Source organism: Apis florea, unplaced genomic scaffold, assembly GCF_048593485.1.
Source record: "Apis florea isolate Af1SG1 unplaced genomic scaffold, ASM4859348v1 contig_3158_pilon, whole genome shotgun sequence".
NCBI classification, from domain to species: Eukaryota; Metazoa; Arthropoda; class Insecta; order Hymenoptera; family Apidae; genus Apis; species Apis florea.
Window position 1 is genome coordinate 2,887,421 of NW_028256713.1, and position 25,448 is coordinate 2,912,868.

The window sequence follows — 25,448 nt, forward strand, 5'->3', positions numbered from 1 at the left end:
TATATTGGCAACATTGTTTTAAAGCATAAATATGGCGGCGACCGTCATCGTTTTAGTTTAAAGGGAAATAAGTCATTTTTGTGATTCATCATTAAACTATTTACTTTAAATTTACATAAAATATAGAAAAACATGGGAAATGCTGACACAAAATTAAATTTTCGAAAAGCAGTTGTACAATTGACGTCAAAAACGCAGGTGAAAATTATTATTTATCATTTTATTCAATAACATATGATATATTTGACATTTCAAATCAATTCCAAATATGTATAATTTTTGCATTTTTTAAATCAGTAAAAGATATTTAAATAGATATATAATATTTGTATTTCTTTTATAAAACATTATTTTATTTTATATTTTTTTTAATTTTATGAAAATTGCTTAATAAATTATAGTTTGTCACTATAGGTTAAAAAATATATTTCTTTCTTTCTTAATTATAGGTAATTGACGCTTCAGATGACAATTTCTGGGATCAATTTTGGTCTGAAAATGTGACTAATGTACAAGATATTTTTACTTTAATTCCTGCGCCTGAAATTCGTATATTAAGAGAAGAAGCTCCTTCAAATTTAGCCACATTATGTTATAAAGCAGTAGAGAAATTAGTGAAAGCAGTTGATAACAGTTGTAGAACACAAAGAGAACAACAAACTGTTTTAAATTGTTGTCGTTTATTAACAAGATTATTACCTTATATTTTTGAGGATGCTGATTGGAAAGGATTTTTTTGGTCTAGTTTACCTGGTAAAGAAGATGAAGAAAGTGTACCTTTAGCTCATTCTTTACTTAATGCTCTCTGTGTAAGATATATTTTTGAAAATAATAAAAAATATTAGGAGTTATTATATTTATAATTATATATATATATTTGTACTTTAGGATCTCTTATTTTGTCCTGATTTTACAGTAGCTGCAAATAAAAAGTCTGGTCCTGTAAGTATTTTTTTATATTTATAGAATTTTCAGAATATTATTTAAATATTTATTAAAATGTTTTTGAAATTTTTTTAGGATAAAGCAGAAGAATTACAATCTATAGATAGTTGTGAATATATCTGGGAAGCTGGTGTAGGATTTGCTCATTCACCTCCTAGATATCCAATTTTAGATTCAAATAGAACAGAGTTACTAAAGTTGTTATTAACTTGCTTCAGTGAAACCATGTACAATCCTCCTTTGGATCTATCAGTTACTCCAAACAAATGGATTCAACACTTAACTAGTTCTGAAAATAGGTAAATTAAAATGTCTTTTAATTTAAATTTTAACTTTTAATATAAATTTATTATTAATATATAACAAAGTATAAAAATAATTAGTTTAAATTTTCATATTTTAATACAGACATGCTTTGCCTATGTTTACATCATTATTGAATACGGTATGTGCATATGATCCTGTTGGACTTGGAGTGCCATACAATCATTTATTATTTACTGATTCGTTAGAACCATTAGTTGATGTTGCATTACAAATTCTTATAGTAACATTAGATCATGATACTAGTGGTAGTACTCCATTAGAAGAAGGAAGTATTGGAGATAATTTATTCATTAATTATTTAAGTCGAATTCATCGAGATGAAGGTAATTTATATTTAATTATATGTTTTTTGAACAAATAATCAAATAAATTATTATTTTTAAATTTTCAGATTTTCAGTTTGTATTGAAAGGTATTACAAGATTATTAAATAATCCATTAATGCAGACATATTTACCAAATTCTACTAAGAAAGTACATTTTCACCAAGAATTATTGGTATTTTTTTGGAAAATGTGTGACTATAACAAGAAATTTTTATATTATGTATTAAAAAGTTCAGATGTTCTTGAAGTATTAGTACCTATATTGTATCATTTAAATGATTCGCGTGCCGATCAATGTAAATGATTAATTAAAATAATTATAATCTTGAAAAAATTGATAAAATTTAAATAAATACTTTTATTACATATAATAATTAAATATAATTTTGCAGCTCGTGTTGGATTAATGCATATCGGTGTATTTATTTTACTTTTATTAAGTGGAGAACGTAATTTCGGCGTTAGATTAAATAAACCATATACAGCTACAGTACCTATGGATATTCCTGTTTTTACAGGTATTATAATATTAATACATTCTATTTATTAATGTGGTATTATTTTTTTAATTATTAAATACTCGCAGGTACTCATGCTGATTTGCTAGTCACTGTTTTTCACAAGATAATTACAACTGGACACCAAAGATTACAGCCATTATTCGATTGTTTACTAACAATTCTAGTCAATGTATCTCCATATCTTAAAACACTATCAATGGTGGCTAGTACTAAGCTATTACATTTACTTGAAGCATTTAGCACTCCATGGTTTTTATTTTCAGCACCTACTAATCATCATTTAGTATTTTTTCTTTTAGAAATTTTTAACAATATCATTCAGGTAATTTTTATAGAAAAAGATTTTTAAATTTAAAATAAAATTAAAATTAACAAAATTCATTTTGTATGTTACTAGTATCAATTTGATGGAAATAGTAACTTGGTTTATACTATAATACGCAAAAGACAAGTCTTTCATGCATTAGCAAATTTACCAAGTGATTGTAATACAATTGCAAAGTCTCTCAGTAAAAGACAACGTCGTCATGTACCTGCTAGTACATCTAATGAAAATGTTAATGAAACAGCAATGGAAGGTTCACATCCTGCACAACCTGCAGAACCTGGAACTTTAAAAGCAACTTTATTAGAAACCCCAGGTAAATTTCTGATATTTTATTATTCGTTATTTGACAATAATATTTTTTAATTAATTATTTTAAAGGTATTGAAAAAATGACTGAAAAAGAATCTGCACATCCATTAAGTCCTTCAGTAAATATTGATGTAGGAAAATCTAATCATCAAAACAACGTAAGCTCTACAGAAGATTTAATGAATTCTACTAAAAACTCTATTATACCAGTAAGATTATAATGGTATAAATAATCAATGAATATATTTAATATTCATAAATTATTTATATGTTGTTTTAATAATTAAATAGAAAGGAGGTATTAGAGTGGCAGAACACAATTCTTCTAACAATACAAATCAATGGGTTCCTTCTAGCGAATGGGTATATCAATGGAAAACTAAACTTCCATTGCAAACTATTATGCGATTACTTCAAGTTCTTGTACCTCAAGTTGAAAAAATATGCATTGATAAGTAAGTATAATTTATCATTTTTCCTTTTAATTTTTTTATTATATATAAATTATAAATGTTCATTTATCTTATTAAATATTTCAGAGGTCTTACAGATGAAAGTGAAATTTTAAAATTTTTACAACATGGTACATTAGTTGGCTTGTTGCCAGTACCGCATCCTATTCTTATTAGAAGATATCAAGCAAATGCAGGAACAACTGCTTGGTTTAGAACATATATGTGGGGCGTTATATATTTAAGAAATGTTGAACCACCAATATGGTATGATACTGATGTAAAGTTATTTGAAATCCAAAGAGTTTAAATGCAATGAATATTAAGCAAATTATTATTAACTTTAATATTGAAATTTATATATTATCTTTCCTTGAAATATTTCTTAGTATAAAGAAAGAAATCTCAGTAATTTATTTATTACTATTAAATTATTTCCAATAATAATAATTTATTTTAACTAATAAATGACATTTTCATAAATATAATCTTTCCTATAAGTCTATTACACAGAATTATAGAACTGATTTTGCAAATATTAATTATGGAAAACTATGACATATTATAATTCTCAATTTTCACTAATAAATATATAAATACTTGTGACTGTGTAAGTGCCTTCACAAAAACATCATCATAAAACTAATTTAATAAATAAAACTAAATTAATAAATATATTTAATTAATATATTGATAATTGATAAATATATTTAATCAATGATAGTTCTTTTTCCTTCATCAATTTAGTATTTTCAATAAAAGAACATTACTCAAATTGTTTATTTTTTATTACTGAATATTATAATATATTTATTAAAAATAAATGAAATGTAATGTAGTAATTAGTCTGTAAATCTGTGTAATAGTAATAAAAATTTTGAAAGATATGATAATTCATATTATGCATAATATATTATTTAAAATACAAACATTTCATAATATTTTTATTTTATCATGCTTTAAAATTTTATAAATAAAATTATATAAATGTATAAAAGTAACAAATGAATTTATTAAGTTTTAAGTGCACTAATAATTTTTTTTTAGATTTTTAATGTTTTAAAGATTAGAAAATAGAGTTCCTTTTTGTTTGTTTCACATGTTTTAATTATGTATTTAAATTATTAGATTTCTAATCTCATAATATGAAGTATATTTATTTACTAAAATTTTAAAAATAATAATCATAATTTAAAAAATAATAATATTAAATATATTAAATATATTAGATATATTTAATATATATCTAATATATTAGATAAATTTATTTTATAATTAAAATACTTAAAAAAAATTAATATAATTTCTTTTTAAATAAATAAATATATATATATATATATATATATATATACATATATATAATTTTATCTTTTTACTTCAATTTGGAAAATTTAATAAATTAGTTTGTTAATATCATGATTTTTTATGAAAATATTTTGTTTATTTATATATATAGCAACAAAAAAAGTTATATAAAGAAAATGATTTTAAAATATTAAGATTTAAAAATTTCAATATTTCTTATATTTCTATATATTTATATATTGATTGCATAAAATCGTAATATTTGTATTTTAAGGTTGAAATATATTTTTTTTAATATATAAGTTTAATAATAAAATAATATTTAATCACTTAAATAGCTTCACCACAACAAAATAAACATCTGCTCTTATTCATTATATGATAAAACTATAAGTATAATATAGTTTGATATTTGTAACAAATTTGGTATATAGCAAATTGAAAAAGTAAAATAAAAATTTAATAATAATAATATTTTCCTCAATTCAAGCTATATTTTGATATGCAAGATTATAGCTTGAAAATTATAATTAATTATAAATATTAGATATAATATTCTATATAATAATGTGTTATATAAATTTATTTCAAATATAAAACAAAGTTATTATGTAACTTTCATTTACATATATAAACAGTTTTAATATTGACAAGAAAAATATATATGTATGTATGTGCGCGTACTAACGTGTATATATGTATACACTTACCTATATTATGTACAAATATATAATCAAATATTATAAAATATGTACATTACAGTTAACTTATACTTTTATTAATCATTATACAATAGAATCAATATTTTATTAATTATTTTAATTTATATTAAAAGATTTTAAATTCATTTTAAATATGGTAAATTGAGGAAAGAGTGAACAGTCTGCATCAAATATAATTTTATATTTATTTTTTCTATAATTTTAAATTTAAATTTTATTTTATTGTATAATAATTTCATTTTATAAATAAATATATTAATTTTATGTTAATTATAATTATATTATAATACAATGATTCTTTAAGTTATGAAAAAATTCTTTATAAACAAAGAAACTTCTTATTCTTTCGTCATAATAAATCATTTTATATATCTGTCTTTTTCCTTAAATAAATTATAAGCATTTATTTATAAAAAAAAAACACATTATATTGCACTAAACATAAAGTATCATGGACATCATACTAATTTTTTAATTCAGATATTGTATAATGCCCTGAATGTTACAATAATAATTCTACTATTTTATTTGAATTGATGTTATCAAGATATTATATTAATATTTGTATCACAGATGTAAAAGTTTACCTATCCTAAAAAAATTAATATTAACTTTTTAGTTTTTTATTTGCACAAATCAAAAATTTAATAATAAAGTACTTACTAATATAATTAGAGACGAACTTTTTATGAGCATCAATTTATGTTTACAAAATGTAATATATGAAAAAATAGTGATAGAATTTTATACAACTTTATATTACTTTATCGCATAACTTTGTCATAAGATGGTGGTGGTGCTTCATCCGATGAATTATTTGGTGGAATCAAAATAGCAATATGATAAGGTGGTGGTGGATTCTGTCTCACTACAGAAATAGGTCTAATATTTTCATTGGGCATTGTAGTTGTAGATGCAATGTGTTCTTCTTGAATTTGATGCTCTTCATGACTGTTATGTTGATTTCGGCAATATAAAATAGAATATAAACACGCAAATAATGATAATGTTAATAGTCCCCAAAATACAAATATTTCTATACCTTGACCCTTGAAAAAATATTTAATATTAATTAAAAAAAAAATTAAAAATTATCTATGAAAAATATTTCAATTTCAATTTACCTTGTCTCCAAAGTAAAATTTTGCAGCAGCAACAAAACCTGCTGCAAGTACAAATGTTATCCAAACACCACATCGTAATCTATAACTTGCAAGTTCTGCATCATTAAATTCCGAAAAATCTAAAAGACTTCTATTTGTTCCATTTGACGTAGTATTTGATAATATTAATTGATTATTTCCTGCAGTTGTTACATTACTATAAACATACAAAAGTTTGATATTTTAATTGTTACTCTTCTTATAATAGTTTAAAGATTCATATTACTTATAACTATTTATTATGAAGGGCGAATCATTTATAAATACTCTGATGATAGACATGTATAAGTGAGTCACCCTGTATATAAGAAGAACATGTTCCTCAGATTCCTCTTAGTAGACCTTTTTCTTTAATTACTTGGAGATGTTGTTCAGCTGAGGATGTTGAGTAGAGCCAACTGGAAAATTGTTTTGATTTTCGTTATTTGTTCTTATTGTTGTTCTTAGCATTCTGCAACTATTTATGTTACTAGGACCAGCTATATTTCCCATAGTATTCAAATTTTGAAATCGATGAAGTGGTGTAAACATTTGTCTCATATCTGCATTGTATCTACATTGATCTATAAAAATAATAAATGTAAAAATGAAATCATATAAAGTTTTTCTGCTTTTTTAATTAGAATATTAGTTTTAAATTTAAAAAAACTGTAATTAAATCAATATTCAAAAAAATTATTAAATGATATAATATAATAATATTATTGAATGAATTAAAAAATCAAAAAACTTAAAAATATGTTGAATTTTCTTACTAAAGTGTGTTTTTGGTAAAGGTGTGGCGGGGCATCGGCGGCCAGTGAAACCGTAATATCTGCCCGCCGGTTTATTAATCCAGAAATGCATGCTCTATTCTTGTCGTTTTAAAGACCCATTGCTACAAACTTTTTTGAAAATCAATTATATAAAACCTTCCTTAATAAGTGTCATAAATGTATTCACAATGAGCTTGCAGATGTTTCTAATTCAAATTCCATTGCTTGTACATTTTAAATCGATGCATCGCATCATAACATTTCTGACATTCATTATTTATAAAAAATTTAATTTTTTTAAAAATATATTTTTATTTTATATGATTAAAAATTTCAATTACATTAAAAAACATTGTAAGTAAATTCGAAATAAAGTGATAATACGTATTCGAATACATACGTCAATACATGACCAAACTGCAGGTTGAATTTTTATTATTGTCAATTTAAAATCAGGTATACCAACACTAATGAAATATATATACATATTTATGAAATGTTTAATACATAAATAAAAATATAGATAAAATTGATTTTTCGAAATGAAATTAAATGTTTGAAAATAAATTATATTTTTCTTTCAAATCTTTATAAAAGATTTATAAATCATTTTTTTATTTTTTAATTTTATTTCTTTTTTGTATTTTGTATTTATTCGTAAAAAATTTATATATTTAAAAAATATATATAATGCATTTATCTTATTCAATACATTTATTATTTGAAAAAATGAAAAAATTTTTTAAATATTTTAAATATAAACACTATAATTTCAAACATCTAAAGTTTAATTCTAATAAATCTTTTTTACCACTTTAAATAATATTTATATATTTTATATTTATTTACATTATTTATTAAGATTTATTTATTAAATTAATTTATTTATTACAAAAATTATGTATATTTAGATCAATCTTTAAAAATTTTTAATATCTTTCTATTTATCATAATGTTAAAACTTCTATTAGTTAAACTTATATTAAGTTTAATAATATTTTTTCTATTTTATGATGTATAAAAAATTTAAAATTATGTATACATGCATACATATCTATATAATTTTAAACTCAGGTGGCTAAAATGAATTATATGTATTATATATAAATTATTTAAACTACGTATAATTTATAAATGTGTTTTTGAATTGATCTGAATTATACTTAAATTATTATATATATATATATTTTATTATGAAAAAATTATATTTAAATATATTTATAAATAATATTGATAAATTAATTTTAAAGAATTTATATGCATGTTAAGATCTAACCTTTGTCTTTTTGTAATTTTAATAAATAATGTATAACAAATTTATAATTTATTAAAATGATAATATTTAAGATTAGACAATACATATTTCAATCTGAATTATATTTTTTAAAACGATTTTTTTTCTACTCTGGTATTTGGAATACCAATGATCAAGAAAACATTACTTCAAAATTAAATCATAAATCAGAATTATATCAGGAGAATAAAAAATTGTTGAAAGTTGCAATTCTGGGTTTACCAAATGCAGGAAAAAGTACATTAGTGAATAAACTTATAGGTAGATCTGTATGTATTCTAATTTATATTTAAATTATTTATTATTTTAATAATTTAATTTTTAAAAGAAAATATTTTTGATGCAGATATGTCCAACATCTTCAAAAGTACATACCACAATGCACAAAGCAGAAGCAATATATACTGAAGGAAATACACAAATTATATTCATGGATACTCCAGGATTAGTATTATCTAATGAAATTAAAACTTACAAATTATTAAAAACATTTAGTGAAGATCCTAAAAATGCAATTACTAATGCAGATGTTATTGGAATAATACAAGATGTAACTAATGTATATACTAGATATAAATTTGAAAATTTTGTTCTTAATTATATAAAAAATAAAATGGAAGATACACCATTATTGATGATTTTTAATAAAGTAGATAAATTAAAGAAAAAAGAGGTATTGTTAGACCTTACAAGAATATTAACAAATAATAATAATTATCCAAAATTTGATGATATTTTTATGATATCTGCATTAAATGGTGACGGAGTGGATGATTTAAGGGTAATATACAAATATATTATAATAATAATGTAATTATTAATGATATATATAATGAAGTATATATATGCATGTGTTTAAATATTTTTAGAATTATCTGCTTGATATAGCTAAATTAAAAAATTGGAAATATAAGAAGGAAATTTATACTGATCAATCAATTAAAACTATAATAGAACAAACAGTTAGAGCTAAATTATTGGATATACTTCCATATGAAATGCCATATAAAATGAGAATAATAATTGACCATTTAGAATTTGGAGATGATAGTATTAATACCCTTTTAACATTAGATTGTCCTAAAGAAAGATATGTAAGAACTTTATTAAAAATGAAATCTCATAAAATTAAATGTTTAGCATTTGATGTAGAAAAGGAATTACGTCATGCATTTAGAACTACTGTAATTGTACGTATAAATGTAAAATGTACAAATAGTGAATCATCTCAATTACATTAATAAAATCATTTTTACAAATAATATTTGTTTATTTTTTATATATTGTTTTATTTTATAAAATAAGATTTATAATAAATTTATTTATTTATATGTTAATATTATTTAAAATTATAAATATATAATATTATTAAAATATATAATTTTTTAAACATTTTATTAAATTTTCTGTTTTCAGAAATAAAATATTAAATATTAATTATAATTACTATTAAGATCATTAAAATAAGGAAAACTAAAATTACTTCCTTTCAAATTTTCTTCTATCCATTTATTAGCTTTAATATTAAGTTCTTCAGAGAACATGTCCTTCCATCCATTATTTTGGCCTTTTCTAATAAATGTTCCGGATGTTATAATATCACATTCCTTTAATTCTGATAAATTTACCATTGGATTGTTTTGAAAATTTTTAATATTTAGATAATCTTCTACTTTTTTTATTTCCTCCTCAGTATAATTTTTTCCAAGAAATTTAGCAATTTTTTTAATTGCTTTTGTAAAATCCTATTATAAAAAGAATTCAAAAATATAAAAAATATATTAATAGAAATTTCAAAAATTAAATTTTCAAATATTTAACTTACACATTGCATTTCTTCATAAAACATGAATAAAACATTTGGATGATTTCTATGTGTCCATGCTTCTTTCAAATGTTCCCAATAGGGACTCCATGGTGCTAAACAATTTTAATATTTTATAAAATTTTTTTTGTTTTTTTATTAATATTTAGTATGAATATTTTAAAACTTATTTAATAAAACTCACTAAGATTATTTTGGAAGTAATACCAAAATGTTGTAAAATCACCTATATATCCTTGGGTTTTAATTGCTTTATTTAAATAATACCATGAAACAGCAACATCTTTTGGATTTCTTGCAATATATACTATCTTCAGAAAATATAATTTTTGAATAAAATTATATAATAAAAAATAATAATATAATTTATTTTTGTAAATATAAATCTATTATAAATCTACCTTACAACCACTTTCTAAAATGTTAGGTAATAAACTAAATGGAAAATGTGATTTTATGAATCTCTTAGAAGGTATTTTTTCTAAGATATCATATCCTGGTTGTGCAATTTTTTTACATAATTTTTCTTTATTTTTATCTCCTTTATTTAATTCTAAAAATTCACGCGTTACCTCAGGATGATTGAACATACTAAATCTAGAAATAATATTTATAATGATAATAGATTTTTTATATAAGGCAATATAACAAATAAAATGTTCAGCTAGATAAAAATTTGAAAATATAAGAAATAATTCTCCAAATTAAATTACGAAAAAAATCAAAATCAAAATTGAAAAAATTATATTTTCGACTTTGTTTTTTAATTAAAAATGAATATACAGCAGCTTAAATATCAAGAAGTACAATTATCTTCAATTATTTTCATAGTATTTAATTTTATTTTCTTTTCTATATTTTATATAACATAAATTGATATCATTACATAAATACATTTGAACATCATTCATTACATTCTAATTATCTTATATTTATTGTAATAGAGAAATTTATTCTAGAAATATCTAGAAATATTTTTATCAATCTTTATTTATAAATAAAAATTGAATAATATGGCTAAAAATATAATTTTTTTATTTTTGATTTCTATTTTAACTTCAAAATTATTTTTTAAATTTTTAGGCGAACATTTAAATTTTTTTTTAAATCTGTAGACGAATACTTCGTATATGTAATTTACACGATTTTAGATTTTAGTTATGAAAATATTAATAAATAGTTTTATATAATTTACAATATTATTACTTTTCTATTCCGTTCTATTTCCTTTTCTAATAATATAATTATATGTTGTTTGCATGCAATATTAATCGTAGATTATTACATATCAATGAATAAGCTATATAATTTTTAACGAATGACATATAATTATTAGTCGTAATATTACATAAGTTATAATTGATTTATAAATATAATTGACTTATAAATATTATATTATATACATGCATTATTATATTATTATATTATTGTTTTAATAATCCATAATAAATTTTTAAAGTCATAATATCATTGATAAAAATTAATTTTTATATATATCTTTAATTAAAATTTTTTATTTAATTTAATTTGATTTTATAATTTTAATTATACTTACTCAAGAAACGGAAATCGTTCTGTTAAGAGTTCTGTCCTTGCTCTTTTAAAATCTAAGTTATTTGATAATAACCAGACTAATTCTTGAGTCCATGTTGTACCTATAAAAAAAAGAAAATAAAAAAAATTTTAAAATCATTTAAAAATGAATAATTAACTTTATTATTTGCTAATATTTATACATGAAATAATATCGATAATCGTAACAATCGAATTGTATCGATTATACCTGCACTATTCAAAGTTTTAAATCTTTATCGTTAATAGTCTTTTAAATAAATAATAATAAATTCTTTTATAGTTTAATGAAAAATATGTATAAAAACTTAAATATTAACTTTTAATATAATAAAACTGAGTTAAAAATAAAAATTATATTTCATTATAATATAATAATAAAACATATTTTAAAAACATATAACTTACCGGATCTAGGATAAGATAAGACCCAAATATCATCTGGTCTAGCTTTAAAGTTATAGAATCCTTTACCTTCTATTGTATATTTATGAGGAAAAAACCATTTTTTTTCACCTACAAGCACCCAACCTGTTCTCTCACCCTTAAATATTTTTAACATCTTTTTTGTATTTTCTTTGTTCAAATATTCATATTTCGGTGGTTCAAGAGTCATTCTTGTGTATTTTAGTCTATAAAGTAAATTTATATCAAGAAAATATAAAAATTTAATAATAGCATTATAATAAATAACACTTGATATTCATAATTAATATTTATGATTAATATTTCTTGAATTATCAATAATTCATAATTATAAAATATAAAAAAAATATCACCAAAAAAATTAAAAAAAATATGATAAAAAACGTATAAAAAATTAAAAATATTTATCGTAAAATATTTTTTGAATTCTTATAAATATATATATTATTTATAATATATTAGTATATTTCATTATATACTATTAATAATCCACTTATTTCAAAAAAGATTCGACTACATAAAAATTTACAAGTATATTCTTCACTATTTAACTTTTAATTGTAAAAATAAATTTAAATATTGGTAATATAACGAAACGTAATAATATATGAATAAAAATATTGTTAAATTATTTTTTTATCCGTATAGATTGATTACGATTAATTGATATATTGAGTAATCAGAATACAAATTATTAAAAAAAAAAGAAAGTTTCATTATTTTAGAATAAGTTTTATCATAAAACAATATATATATAAACAAGTAGTTTCAATTGAGAATTTATATATTAAGAATTTAAATTGATTAAAAAATAAACAAATTTTATACTATATGTTAGAAAAAATTATTATCTCTGTTATAAGTAAATTGCAATTTATATTACAATATTTTTTCTAAAATTTATTTGAAGAATTGAAATAAATAAATTAATATATCAATTTAAAGAAATAATATAATAATATATTAAAAATTAAATATAATTATTTATTCATTATTTACTAATATTAATATTATTAAGAAGTATTAAGTTGATATAAATTTTTTATAACAAATAAAAAAATTAAGAAATTATACCTGTTACTAACAAAAAACGATGTTCATGCAACGAAGAAGAATGTGTAACTGTCAGAAATCGGAATAAATATCGCTTTTAAATGAAACCTAAAGTATTGAGGTTAACAAACTTTCACCAACATTATAATAATTCCTCGATTATCCGATCTCTCATAAAAGAAAAAGCGATTACCAATTCCATCCTTATGAAAATAAAAATTTTTGAAATATAATTGAACTGTGTATATTGTTGTTAGAATTTTATTTATCTTCTAAATATTCATCTCAATAAATATATAACTGTTTATTTAAAAAATAAAATCTCTTGATTTTCTCATAAATTTAATATACTTTTAATACTTCTAATAAACTTCAAATCGCTATTAAATCAGATGCCATTTCTTTTTTCTTATTTGTTTCAATTTTGATTAATTTTTGATTGAATTTGATAAATTTCATTATGAAAATTAAAAATTACAAATACTTATATATATATATATATAATATATAATATAAACTACAAATGTTATTTGAAGAATATTAGTAAATTTATTCAAACTTTATTGAAGTAATTTTCATAAATTACATTTTTAGAATATGAAATATTAAAATACAATTTAAGTGAAGTCTTTATTTTTTAATTTTTCATTTGGTTTAAATGGCAAGTATTGTATTTATTTTAATTAAAAAAATTAAATGATAAAAATTCATTATTACGATAATAATCACGATTGAAATTTTAATATTACATTGAGATTTTTATTCCCATGTGAAATAAATTTTTAAGGCCTAATTATTTTTAATAGGAACTTCTAGTTATAAAGTTAAATACATTATATCAATTATCAGTCTTATTTCTTTACTAGTAAGTAAATAAGCGTAAGAGTATTTTATTTCACCTTGATGAAACTTTATTCTATTATTATGTAAAAAGGTAATAAATTTATAATAGCAAGGTGTTTTCTTTGGTTATAATTGAAGTTTTCATCAAAGCAAGATAAAAATCGAAATACACGATTATTGAACAAATAATGATTTAGATAATATTAATTAAATCATTATTCATGCATATCGATTTTTACATAGTATTTTCATATGCTATAGTCTATTTAATTTATAGATAAATTTGAAAAAATATAACATATTTTGTTATAAAAATATCGCACAACATTAAACCACATTAGTTAAAAATTGATATAATATAGTATTAAATTATAATTAAAATCTTAGCTTAATAAATTGTATGGAATGATTATTTAAATATATCAAATATAAATTCTAAGTATTATTAAATTATGAACTCTATTGAAAATATAATGATTTAAAAAAAATCATTTAATTTTGTAATTATATGAATATTTCTTGTATTGGTTTATAAGATATTTAATGATGAAATTTTCTTATATTGATTCATATAATTCATAGAAAAAAATTGTTAATAATTTTCTGGTCCTAAAATATTTTCAAAAACTAACAATTTTTCATTTTCTGAAATTAATTTATCATTGTTATCTACATTCTTTTCAAAAGAATTTGTAACATGATCAGGACAACTTTTATCATTTGTTGGTTTAATACAAGAGATATTTAATCCTAATTTGCAGAGATTTATTACAGTCTTTTGTTTTTCTTCTACAGTCTTTACTAATGTCTTATCATTCTGATTTTTGAGAGGAACTGATATTGAATTTGTTACATTTCCATTCTTCAATTCTGCAGTTAATTCTGCTATATTATTAAACGATATAGTTCTTTCTCTTTTACTTAAAAGATTTTTTAGATTTGGATTTGCCAGAAATGGTTTGCATCGTTTAGTATGTATTTTCATATTGTCTTGCCGATTAAAAGGCTTATCACATCCGGGACAATGGAATCTATGAATAAGATATAATTAAATTGATGTGAAAAGCTATTAAGATGTTATTAAAATATTATTAAGAAACCTTACCTAATATTACTGTGTACTGCCATATGAGCAGCTAAATGAGATTGTTGACCAAATGATTTTTCACAAATATTACATTTATACTTTCTAATACCTTCGTGCTTTAAAAGATGTTCTTTTAATATTTGGCTAGTCTTATATACATTTGGGCAAAGAGTACATTTAAATCTTGCAGCAGCATGAACCTATGAACAAAATTTAGTTATATAATCATATTTTTAATTAGTAACTAATTGTATATAGATTATATAGCAAAGCATGTATTACATTCTGATGATTATGCAAAGCTTTTCTAGACTTGACGTGTTTACCACAAATATTACAAACATAATCTTGCATATGAATGTTCTTATAATGCGTTTTTAATGCTTCTGCATTAGATAAATAAGCAGAACACAATTTACACATAACAGCTTTGTCCTTATTGTGTATAATCATATGTGCACGTAATCTGCTTCTTGAATAAAACTCTTTACCGCAAATTTTACAACTAATATCCTATAATAATTAAAAAAAGAATAAATAAAATGATAAATATGTGTTATTTAATATACAGAATTTTTTTTGATAATACCTTTAATGGTTTATGAGTAGCATTATGATAACTTAATATTTGTCTACTGGAACTTGCAAAATCACAAAGCTTGCATTTATATGGACGAGCTCCCGTATGAGTATTAATATGTTCTTCTAATAAAATGGCAGTTACATATCGCTTTTCACAAAGATGGCACGCGAATGGCTTAATCTTTAAATGACTTTTTCTGATATGGCAACGAACATTACTAACAGTAACCGTGGCAAAATCACAAGCTTTACATTGATAAGGTTTCATTTGTAAATGTCCCCAAATATGTACCTATAATATTTTAATATGTAATTATTTCATTATATTCAAATAATTTTCTATATGTCAATAATCAAAATAATTTTTAAACTTGCCTGACATTTATCCATCCTAAGATAAAAAGTACCACAAATATTGCAACGTATGTTTTTTTTATTAATTATTGTTATATTTTTTTGTACTTCTTCTGAGTTCACAATCGACATATCTACTGTATAATAACTTTCAATAGTTCGTTTTTGTTCGTCACTTATCAATTCGGAAATTTTGCCAAATGATCTATTTTTACTCTGATTTTTATTAAAACTATTTTGACTTAATTGTTGCAATGAGCATTCATTAAGATTATATTCTAATTCAGTTTTAGTATTTTGATCTGTTATATCAATTCTATTGTTTAATTTTGTAGAATCTTCTTGCATTATTTTTAAATTTGTTACATCATTAGATTGTGAAGACTTTATAACAGTCACTCGATTTTGTTCTGTGAATATTTTTGATTGTTGATTATTATAATCAGAAGAAATTTTTATGTCAGGATATTTAATAATACTTTCTTCTGCTATTAAATTCGTTTCTATATTTTCAGTTTTTTCCATTAATACGCATAAATCTGTTTTTTCTTGATCTACTTTTGACTTTTGACTTTGTATTTGATTAAGAATTAGTTGATTCAATTGTTTAGAAGAAGTTTCTGTTTCTCCTTTCTCTTGTTTCACAATAATCGATATCGTTTTATTTTTTTCAGAATTCTTTTCTGCATCTTTCAAATTATTAGATCTTATAGAATTTTTATTATCAGATTCAATTACAGTTAGTTTATTAATGATTGTATCAGCTTTATTACCTTTGGTATAATTTGCATTCATTGATGTATTTATTGGCACCTTTTCAGTTTCTGTTTGTTTAATTTGTGATTTAGATATGATTGTAGCATTATTATTTACACTATCAGATTTAGTAGTGGTACAAATAGCACGCAAACAATATCTTTTGTATTCATTATTAACATTATCTCTTTTTTTGTCACTTAGATGATTTTGAATCTTCTTTTTATAGTTTGTTGTTAAATTTACTTCTCTCATTTTTTCTAATTTACTTTTTCGCCCTCTTTTACGTCGTATAGGTTGATCTAAATTTATATTAACATTTGTTTCATTTATTTGAGATGTATTTAAATCATTTGTTGATCTTGTTATGCAATTTATAGTTTTTTCCACAATATTTTCTTTTAAATTATACATATTCTCTTTTAAATTAGTAGCATTATGTTGATCATCTTTTGATATATTTTCATGTGAAATTATATTTTTTATTATAGATTGGTTTTTAGAAATTACATTGCTTAATTGTGTTTGTGTAATCAAATGAACATTATCAATAGAAATATTATTATCTACATGATTATCGCTTTCCTCTTTATTTTTGATCCTGTATGATGTATTATTTTCAGACAGATAATTTTTTAATTTTTTTGAATTATCAGATGATAAAATTTTTGCTTTCCATTTAGTTTCACTTATAAATGGAACATTGTTTTCTTTATCTGATTCTGTATCATTAGTAGAATCTTGCAATAACTTCTCATTTATTATATTTTGATTTTGGCTCTGAAAAAAAAATATTTTAAATATCATCACTTATATAGAATACATAATAAAATATTTTTAATCCTTCAATCCTTCAAAAATAAAATATTAAAAAATTTCTAAATTATTATAATTATATTATATATACTTACATATTATAATTATATTATATATACACACATATATTATAATTTTGCAAAAGATATTTTGATAATATAATTGAATTTAAAGTAAAAATTTTGAAATCATATTAAATAAATAAAGATAATAAATAAATTAATTCTTTATAATAATAATAAATTCTTTATGATTATTGTTATTTTTTTGTTAATTTTGGAATTATTTCAATTTATTTCAAATAATAATTTTAAAATATCTTTTAATAAGATTTTTATATTATATAAAAGTATCAAATTAGTATCAAAAAGTATCATATTGTGATTAAAAATAAGGGCTTAAATATACAAATTATTTTCTAAGAACTTTTCTTTAGTAATGAATAAAAAATCTATGCGTTTTTAAAAAGACATTAAGTTATATATATATATATATATATATATATATATATATATATATATATATAAAATAATAATTTATTATATATATATATCTTACAGTTTTTAAAAATTCCTTTTGCGTAAGATGACAACGCTCGTAAAAATCGCATAGAAATTCCAGTGTGCCCAAACATCGTATACAAACAACTTGTGGCAATCCATCATTTTCTTTTACCTGAAACAACAAAAAAACTTCTGTGTCCAAAGAATGAACGTTCTTATAAACAATATAAAATTTCAAATATAAAATATTGATAATAAGTGATATTTCAATTATTTTTTAATAATGTTAATGCGAATTATCTATTTTAATTTAAATAAGAGGCCTAGGTTTAAATAAACTTAAATTAAATAATAACATATTTTTATTATTTAAGAATTCTACAGAAACATTATTGATATTAGAACAAACCTTGAACCATATTATTTATGTACATGCAAGATAAATATGAAAACATGCAAAATAAGTAAAAAGTGGAATGGAAAAAATAAAAGTAAAAATCAAATAATTAGCGGTCCCAAAAATATCGTACCTTTATTCAGAAAAATTGTAGAATCCTTAAACAAATATATGCTTTTTTCTTTATTATTGGAAAATCGTTATATATCCTAATTCATACTGCACATTAATGACCTTTATTTAAAAGTATATATGATATGTACATGTATGTGTATATATATATACACATACATATATACACATAATATATATACTTTATTCGATATATTTATTATCTCTTAGATAGAAAAGTAAACTATTTTAATAAAATTTCTTGTACAAAATAAGAGTTATTGCTTATCACTTATATTATCTAAGAATGTAAATATTATAGACAATATCCTTCGCACGATTTTATTAATTTCTCACAGGAACAATTTGTTCCGACGAAAGATAGTAATGTAATATATAATTTTTTATGCTCATATGTTGAAAAAATAAATAGGACACCACTTTATAAAAAGAAAATTTAAATAGTTCATAGTTTTATACTGAATATGTTGAAATATTATTTAATAGTACATTTTATAGTAACGCTGATCTTTCATTAAATAAATTTCGTTCTACACACTATATATATTATATATAGTATTAAATTCTACATAAAAATAATGAAAAAATTTATATTCATTATTTTAAAAAATTTTTCTAAAATAAATTAATTATTATTTATAATTTCTTTTAAAATATTCAGTATAATTTATAATTCATATTATAATTCATATTGAGCACAAAAAATTATAATTTTTTGTTTCCTTTTTAAAAAGATCAATATTGCACGTGATACATATTCAAAAAATCATCAACGCTTTTTTTCATTCTCTAATATTTTTGTGTAATATATGAATAGCATAAAGTTGATCAAGGCACTTATAATACAATTCTATTTTTTATCGTAAATCATATGTTTTCTTATATAATTTATTGTATACACTATTTTCGTAGCTAAATATTTTTGTTATTTTTAATAATATAAGATCTATCGAGCAAAGTTCTATATCTAAAGACTTTTATTGTTAATCAAAAATAATGTTTTTTATAAAATTTCAATTTTTTATATTCTATTTCATTGAATCTCTTTATCAATATATATAATATAATTTATATGAAAAATATTATGAAAAATAGAATCGAAAATAGAGTAAAATATATTTTGCACATTATATTATGTAAAGTTTTATAGTTTTTTTTATAAACAATTATAAAAATATATAGAAAACATTTTTTTCTTTATTTTTATATGCTTTTTAATTAGAAGTTTTGATTTTGGAAGCCCTATTCATATTGTATACAATTTTTTTCATGAAAAAAATTTCATTAAATTTTCTTAGGAAGTTAACTGTGCAATAAACATACAAATTTTTTATAACAATATATCCAATAATATTCTTGATTTTCTTAACTGATCATTTTTTCTATTGTGTTATCGCAATGTTTTGTCATGTTTCGCAGTGTGTCTTTATTACAGCTTTGGTAAATTCTAATCAATAGCGTTTCACGTGCAAAAATATTTTCTAATGTAATATATATAAATGGAAAAAATACTTAAATGATATCAGTACTCTCTTAAATGCACTTCTACATTATGTACAAAACCGCGGTTAATATAATATAAAAAAAATACGAGCAATAAGAGGAAGAGAGTAAATTGACTGATTAGTATTGCTATTATTCATTTAATATATTGCTCCAAAATTTAAAAGAATTATTAATAATTAATGATTAATAACTTTCTCGTGATTAAACAAATATTTACTTTTAAATCTTGCAGCAATATTTTACAATCACTTAAAAACTTATTGAATAGATATCGCTTGAAGAGAATAAGATTAAAAATTAAAGAAACATTTCTTTTGAAAAGTTCTGAACCGATTTAAATTAGTTTTAAATTGCATCTATATTATATAACAAAAAACATAATTTATTATTACTGAAAGAAATATCATAACATAATATATATGTATATATAATTTCATTAAGTAAGATGTTATATGTATAGGAAAACGAAAAAATAAAAAAAACATTCTGACAGCTAAATTTTTAAATGATAAAGTAACAAAATGTTGAAAAAATCATAGATACAGAAATATTATTTTTAAAAAACAAACGCATCAATATAAGAAATATAATAATCTAATAATTTTTACATGTGAACTTAAAAAAAAGCTAAAATAAAAAGCAAGGCAATAACAAGTACTAAAACTAAATGAAAGCATTTGAAATAGATATATAAACTGGATGAAAAGATCCACACAATGATGATGTTGAATTAGATATGGAGGTAAACTATGAAGATAATGATCTACATAAAAAAGAAATAGTTTTGAGATAAAATTGAATCAATACATTAAAAAATTAATCGAATGAAATTGCATTGCTAAGATAAGAATTAATTCATACAATGCAATGAATAACTGTGAAGGAAAAAACAAGAACATCGTTGAAAAACGCTATCGCCAACATAAAAATATAAAAGTTTAGAGAAATTCATATAACATAACTTTTATAAAATGTAAATATATTCGTTTTCGATATAATTTCGGATCTTTATTTTATTATTAGAGTTAAAAAATAATTAAAAAAAAATTCTTTTTAATTTATGTTTACATTATATTGTTTGAATCGATTGGCAATGCGTTATATGATACAATCTCTTACGTTGATCTTAATCTCTACCAATATTTGATTAATTTGTTGTATACATATAATACGAAAAATATAACATTATCCTTTCAGTTTTACTAATCAATTATATAACATTGTTATATAATATATATTTTGTTATATAGTATAGACACAATTTTACAAAAATATCAAAGCTATTTCAGTACTATTACTTTTCATTAGACGTAGTGGAAGTTACTTCGCCACTAAAAGTGTTTTTTTGTTTGCTATTATTAGTTATTTTTTCTTCAAAGTGTCTTTTTCTATGTACCTTCATGTTATCACGCCTATTAAACTTTCGCCCACATTCCGGACAAGCGTGCTCTTTTTCACCGTGCACGTGCCGATGTGCAGCCAGATGACTAGCTTGAGCGAATCTTGCACCACATTTTTGGCAGATATGTTTCCTCAGCCCTTCGTGTTTTGATAGATGTTCATTTAGGAATGCTTTGGATGCATATCTATTATTACAAACATTGCATACGAATGGCTTAGGATTCGAATGTTGTAATACATGAGCCTTATATTTGGACGCGACTTTGAACGTTTTATTGCAAACTTCACAAGTATACGTAGTCGCATGACGCGTTTTAATATGTTCATTCAAAACTGAAAGACTTGAATAAAGATTGTAACAAAATCGACATCTAAAATTGCGACGATTTTTTAAATGTACACTAGCTATGTGACTTAATAATCTCGTACGATACGGAAATACTTTGCCACAATATTCGCATGCTAAATTCTGCGGAGGTAAATGTGATTTCATATGAAGTTGTAACGATACTTTATGATGGTAACTTTGACCGCAATCTGTACAAGAATAAGGTCTCACACCTTTATGTACATTATCGTGTTCCATTAAATAGAACTTTGATTTGAATCTCTTTGGACATTTTGGACATTGTATTGGTCTCGGATTAGTATGAGTGCATCGAATATGTTTCATGACATCAGACTTACATACAAATTTAGCGTTGCATAGAATACATGTGTATTGTTTAATACCAAGATGTGTTTTCACGTGAACCATACATTTATCTTTGCGTTCATAAAACTTACGACACAATTTACAAGAATAACCATTTTGATTATTTGTAACAACGTGTTCAACGTTATCATCGACACGAATTTCTTCTCCATCAATCTTGAAAAGTTCCTTCGGATTTTGAGAAGCTTGCCATTTTTGTTCAAATTCAGCGGAATCTTCTAATTTTGTTGAATTGCCATTTTTCAGACTACTGTCGATAATTGTATTTATTATACTATTGACTTCTACACAACTTTGATTTTGTAAAAGACCAACTATAGCCTTATCAACCAAACAGGAACCTTGATCTGGAAATACTCGTGCTCGAGCAGTAGCTACATCATCACTTTCCTTTTTACATAATTCTACTGTGAAACTAATATCTTCAATATCGCTGCTTTGATTTCTAGATTCTTTCACAGAAACTTCAATATTTGGAGAATTTGACACAATACTGAGAAGTTTATTTAATGCTGATGTTGGAATTTGAATAGTATGTGGATCTTGCTGTTTTCCAGTCAATTTTTCACTATTTTCCTTAGAACAACTACGTGGACTAACAGTTAATTCCGTAGTAGTATTATCATGACTTCTAAGTCTATTTGCAATTGGTGTATCAGTAGCTGTTTCATTTGTAACAGTTGTTTCTATACTTTGTCTACTTCTAAGCCATCGTGTAGGAGTTGTCTCACATTTCTGAACAATTTGTGCATTCTCAGTATTTTTTTCATTCGTATTTTGAATATTAGTTTGATCTTTGGAAGTTTCTTCATTGCCTTTTACTTGTTGATTCTTCGAATTTTTTTGAGTTTTTGTAGTTGTTCTTAAGACATGCTGTTCTACTTTTTGAATGTTCTCATCATTTGAAGAATTAAGATTTATATTGGTGTCATTGTTGTTGTTGTATGTTGATGTACTTGGTGTAACTTCAGTCTTTACTTCAGCCTAAAGATAGATTGAAATAAAAATAAAAGTGGGTACTAGAAATTGATTAATTTTAAAGCAAATGAATTCAATCTGGTATTTATGATACATTTATTTGTACACATACATTTATTTATGGTACTTTTTATTATATAATATATATATATATATACTACATATATTATTTACTATATACATATATTATTTATTCAATAAAATTGTGAATAATTTTCCTTATTACTTCTAACATTTTCTATGAACCAAAATACCAGATGATGTATTTTTATATATATAATTAAAAATTCAAAAAAAGAAATGAACTGTTTTGGTAGCATCATAGGTGAGCGGTAGAGCTATGCATTAAATTTTAATATAAACTTACAATCTCTGTTAAGGATGGTAGAATGTATCGATCGCGTAACACTTGTTGGGTGCGAAGACACTCCTCTTGGAAGTCGCAAACAAATTCGAGTTTGCCCAGACATTGAACACAGATCGCCTTGGGCAGAGGATCCCTTTCATCTATCTGCGATTCAAACAAAATATCTAAATACTAAATATATGTGATTTTAAAAATCTTAATTGAAAATCTGATTCTATATAATTTTTAATTGAAAATTTGAAAAACTATAGTGTTTTATGAAAAGAAAATTATGAATATTATAATTCAAACCCTACCGCTCTGTAGATACACCATTTTGAAAATTCTTATAATCTAATACCCACTCTAATGTTATATATTTCTAATTTCAATATATTTCTAATTTTTTATAATCATAATTATAATACAACATTTATAATTATTTACAAATATTTAATAATAAAACTTAATTTTTATATAAACATTAAAAACTAAATTAACAATTTTTTCTTACATAAATTCTTAAAAGGAATATTAAAAAATTAACATTTTAAAAATTAAATTAATTTCTTCACTAATCAAATTGAAAAAGGAAATATTTACAAAATATTAAATTCTTAAACAAATTTTAAATGAAATGTTTTTTATAGAATGAAATATCAATATTTAATGTCAAATGTTTAAATATAAATGAAATATTTAGATTTATAAATAATTAAATAAAAATAATCATTCTTATATACTATATAATTACACATATAATTACACATATAAGTATAAAGTATTATACATTTATAAATATTGCACATGCTTAAATCATAAAATTAATTTACATACAAAAAAATTTATTCAGTTTCTTTAAATTTAATTTAAATTATATCTTTTGTTCTACACAATTTCATATAAAATAAATACATAAATAAACAGTGAGATATAGGAAATGAACTTAATATTAATATGGATTTCGTATTATAATAGAACTAAAAAAATCAAACTTTTTTAAAAAATATAATGCAACAAGAACAAAAAAAGAAGATATCTTTTCTTTACATGCTCTACGCCCCTCCGGCCATTTTTCTAACCCCCTCCTTTAACTACAATTGGGGCCCGGACCCCATGACACACCTTTTATATTGTACTTACCAGAATGTTGATTCTTGTATGAATTTTTAAGCCCAAAAATCGTTTCGTGCCTTCTTCACCAAACACATCAATGTATATACTTTCACATTGACCACAAAGTCGACAAATTTGAGCTTCTCCCTCCCCTAACTCCATTTTTGTTTACGTTGAAGGCTGCCTGAATACGCTTTCGACTACTTGCACACTGAAAATCTAGCATGGAACCGGTGCTAGAGTACTTTCTATTAGATCTTCGAACATTAGATGTTCGTTTCAATAATATCACGATTTTTAAATTCAGCTTCTTTTCGAAAAAATAAACATAAAGAAATTAAACAAAAGACAAAATTCTAACGATAGCGTTACTACTTGCTCACTGGCACGGGGATGTAGTCGCGTTCGAGTCAGCCAACATACATTCACTTCCCCCGCACTATTATAATTTTGACCAATCGACGATTTCTTTTTCGCATTATAGATTTACTGTAATCAGGATTGGTTGCTGCTGTCGCGCTACACTTGAAGCATTATATATAGATTACTAGATTGACAAAGTAATTGAAAATTTTGATTTTTTTCACATACGA

General features: G+C 22.0%; 5 protein-coding genes across 11 annotated transcripts; 2 read left to right on the forward strand and 3 right to left on the reverse strand.

Annotated features, from left to right (window-relative positions):
• Positions 1 to 4: 4 nt before the first annotated feature.
• On the forward strand, positions 5 to 4,697 carry LOC100867547 (protein HID1). Of its 2 annotated transcripts, none has more exons than XM_012493953.3 (12): positions 5 to 198; positions 450 to 809; positions 889 to 942; positions 1,021 to 1,244; positions 1,354 to 1,595; positions 1,664 to 1,894; positions 1,991 to 2,116; positions 2,185 to 2,441; positions 2,517 to 2,760; positions 2,826 to 2,965; positions 3,048 to 3,211; positions 3,296 to 4,697. In XM_012493953.3, the coding sequence occupies exons 1-12, from the start codon at positions 133 to 135 to the stop codon at positions 3,516 to 3,518; spliced, it is 2,331 nt and encodes a 776-aa protein (XP_012349407.1). In that variant the 5' UTR covers positions 5 to 132; the 3' UTR covers positions 3,519 to 4,697. The 2 variants fall into 2 exon arrangements, with proteins under 2 accessions (XP_012349407.1, XP_003698858.1); XM_003698810.4 differs by having other exon boundaries at positions 2,826 to 2,914.
• Positions 4,698 to 5,401: 704 nt separating this feature from the next.
• LOC100867423 (uncharacterized) lies at positions 5,402 to 8,624 on the reverse strand. 4 transcript variants are annotated; one of them, XR_001112970.3, is made up of 5 exons: positions 7,154 to 7,572; positions 6,757 to 6,961; positions 6,360 to 6,555; positions 5,899 to 6,284; positions 5,402 to 5,827 (listed from the first exon to the last, which is right to left on the reverse strand). XR_001112970.3 is itself a non-coding variant. In XM_086909351.1 (5 exons), exons 2-5 carry the CDS (start codon positions 7,242 to 7,244, stop codon positions 6,000 to 6,002), a joined length of 777 nt encoding a protein of 258 aa, XP_086765477.1. In that variant the 5' UTR covers positions 7,245 to 7,282; positions 8,430 to 8,624; the 3' UTR covers positions 5,402 to 5,999. The 4 variants fall into 4 exon arrangements, 3 of the variants coding, with proteins under 3 accessions (XP_086765477.1, XP_086765476.1, XP_003698857.2); XM_086909351.1 differs by adding an exon at positions 8,430 to 8,624 and having other exon boundaries at positions 5,402 to 6,284; positions 7,154 to 7,282; XM_086909350.1 differs by having other exon boundaries at positions 5,402 to 6,284; positions 7,154 to 7,282; positions 7,554 to 7,620.
• Positions 7,603 to 9,709, forward strand: LOC100867224 (GTPase Era, mitochondrial). Its single transcript, XM_012493958.3, has 3 exons — positions 7,603 to 8,716; positions 8,794 to 9,228; positions 9,317 to 9,709. Exons 1-3 carry the CDS (start codon positions 8,486 to 8,488, stop codon positions 9,686 to 9,688), a joined length of 1,038 nt encoding a protein of 345 aa, XP_012349412.2. The 5' UTR covers positions 7,603 to 8,485; the 3' UTR covers positions 9,689 to 9,709.
• Positions 9,697 to 13,815, reverse strand: LOC100865167 (sulfotransferase 1E1). Its single transcript, XM_031920001.2, has 7 exons — positions 13,345 to 13,815; positions 12,253 to 12,476; positions 11,828 to 11,927; positions 10,674 to 10,869; positions 10,457 to 10,583; positions 10,273 to 10,367; positions 9,697 to 10,192 (listed from the first exon to the last, which is right to left on the reverse strand). Exons 2-7 carry the CDS (start codon positions 12,458 to 12,460, stop codon positions 9,881 to 9,883), a joined length of 1,038 nt encoding a protein of 345 aa, XP_031775861.2. The 5' UTR covers positions 12,461 to 12,476; positions 13,345 to 13,815; the 3' UTR covers positions 9,697 to 9,880.
• Positions 13,816 to 13,849: 34 nt separating this feature from the next.
• Positions 13,850 to 25,258, reverse strand: LOC100866870 (uncharacterized). 3 transcript variants are annotated; one of them, XM_086909352.1, is made up of 9 exons: positions 24,883 to 25,251; positions 23,761 to 23,904; positions 21,696 to 23,399; positions 18,320 to 18,436; positions 16,211 to 17,725; positions 15,843 to 16,127; positions 15,536 to 15,766; positions 15,272 to 15,453; positions 13,850 to 15,197 (listed from the first exon to the last, which is right to left on the reverse strand). In XM_086909352.1, exons 1-9 carry the CDS (start codon positions 25,015 to 25,017, stop codon positions 14,759 to 14,761), a joined length of 4,752 nt encoding a protein of 1,583 aa, XP_086765478.1. In that variant the 5' UTR covers positions 25,018 to 25,251; the 3' UTR covers positions 13,850 to 14,758. The 3 variants fall into 3 exon arrangements, with proteins under 3 accessions (XP_086765478.1, XP_086765479.1, XP_086765480.1); XM_086909353.1 differs by lacking the exon at positions 21,696 to 23,399; XM_086909354.1 differs by lacking the exons at positions 21,696 to 23,399; positions 23,761 to 23,904 and having other exon boundaries at positions 24,883 to 25,258.
• Between the last annotated feature and the right edge of the window lie 190 nt (positions 25,259 to 25,448).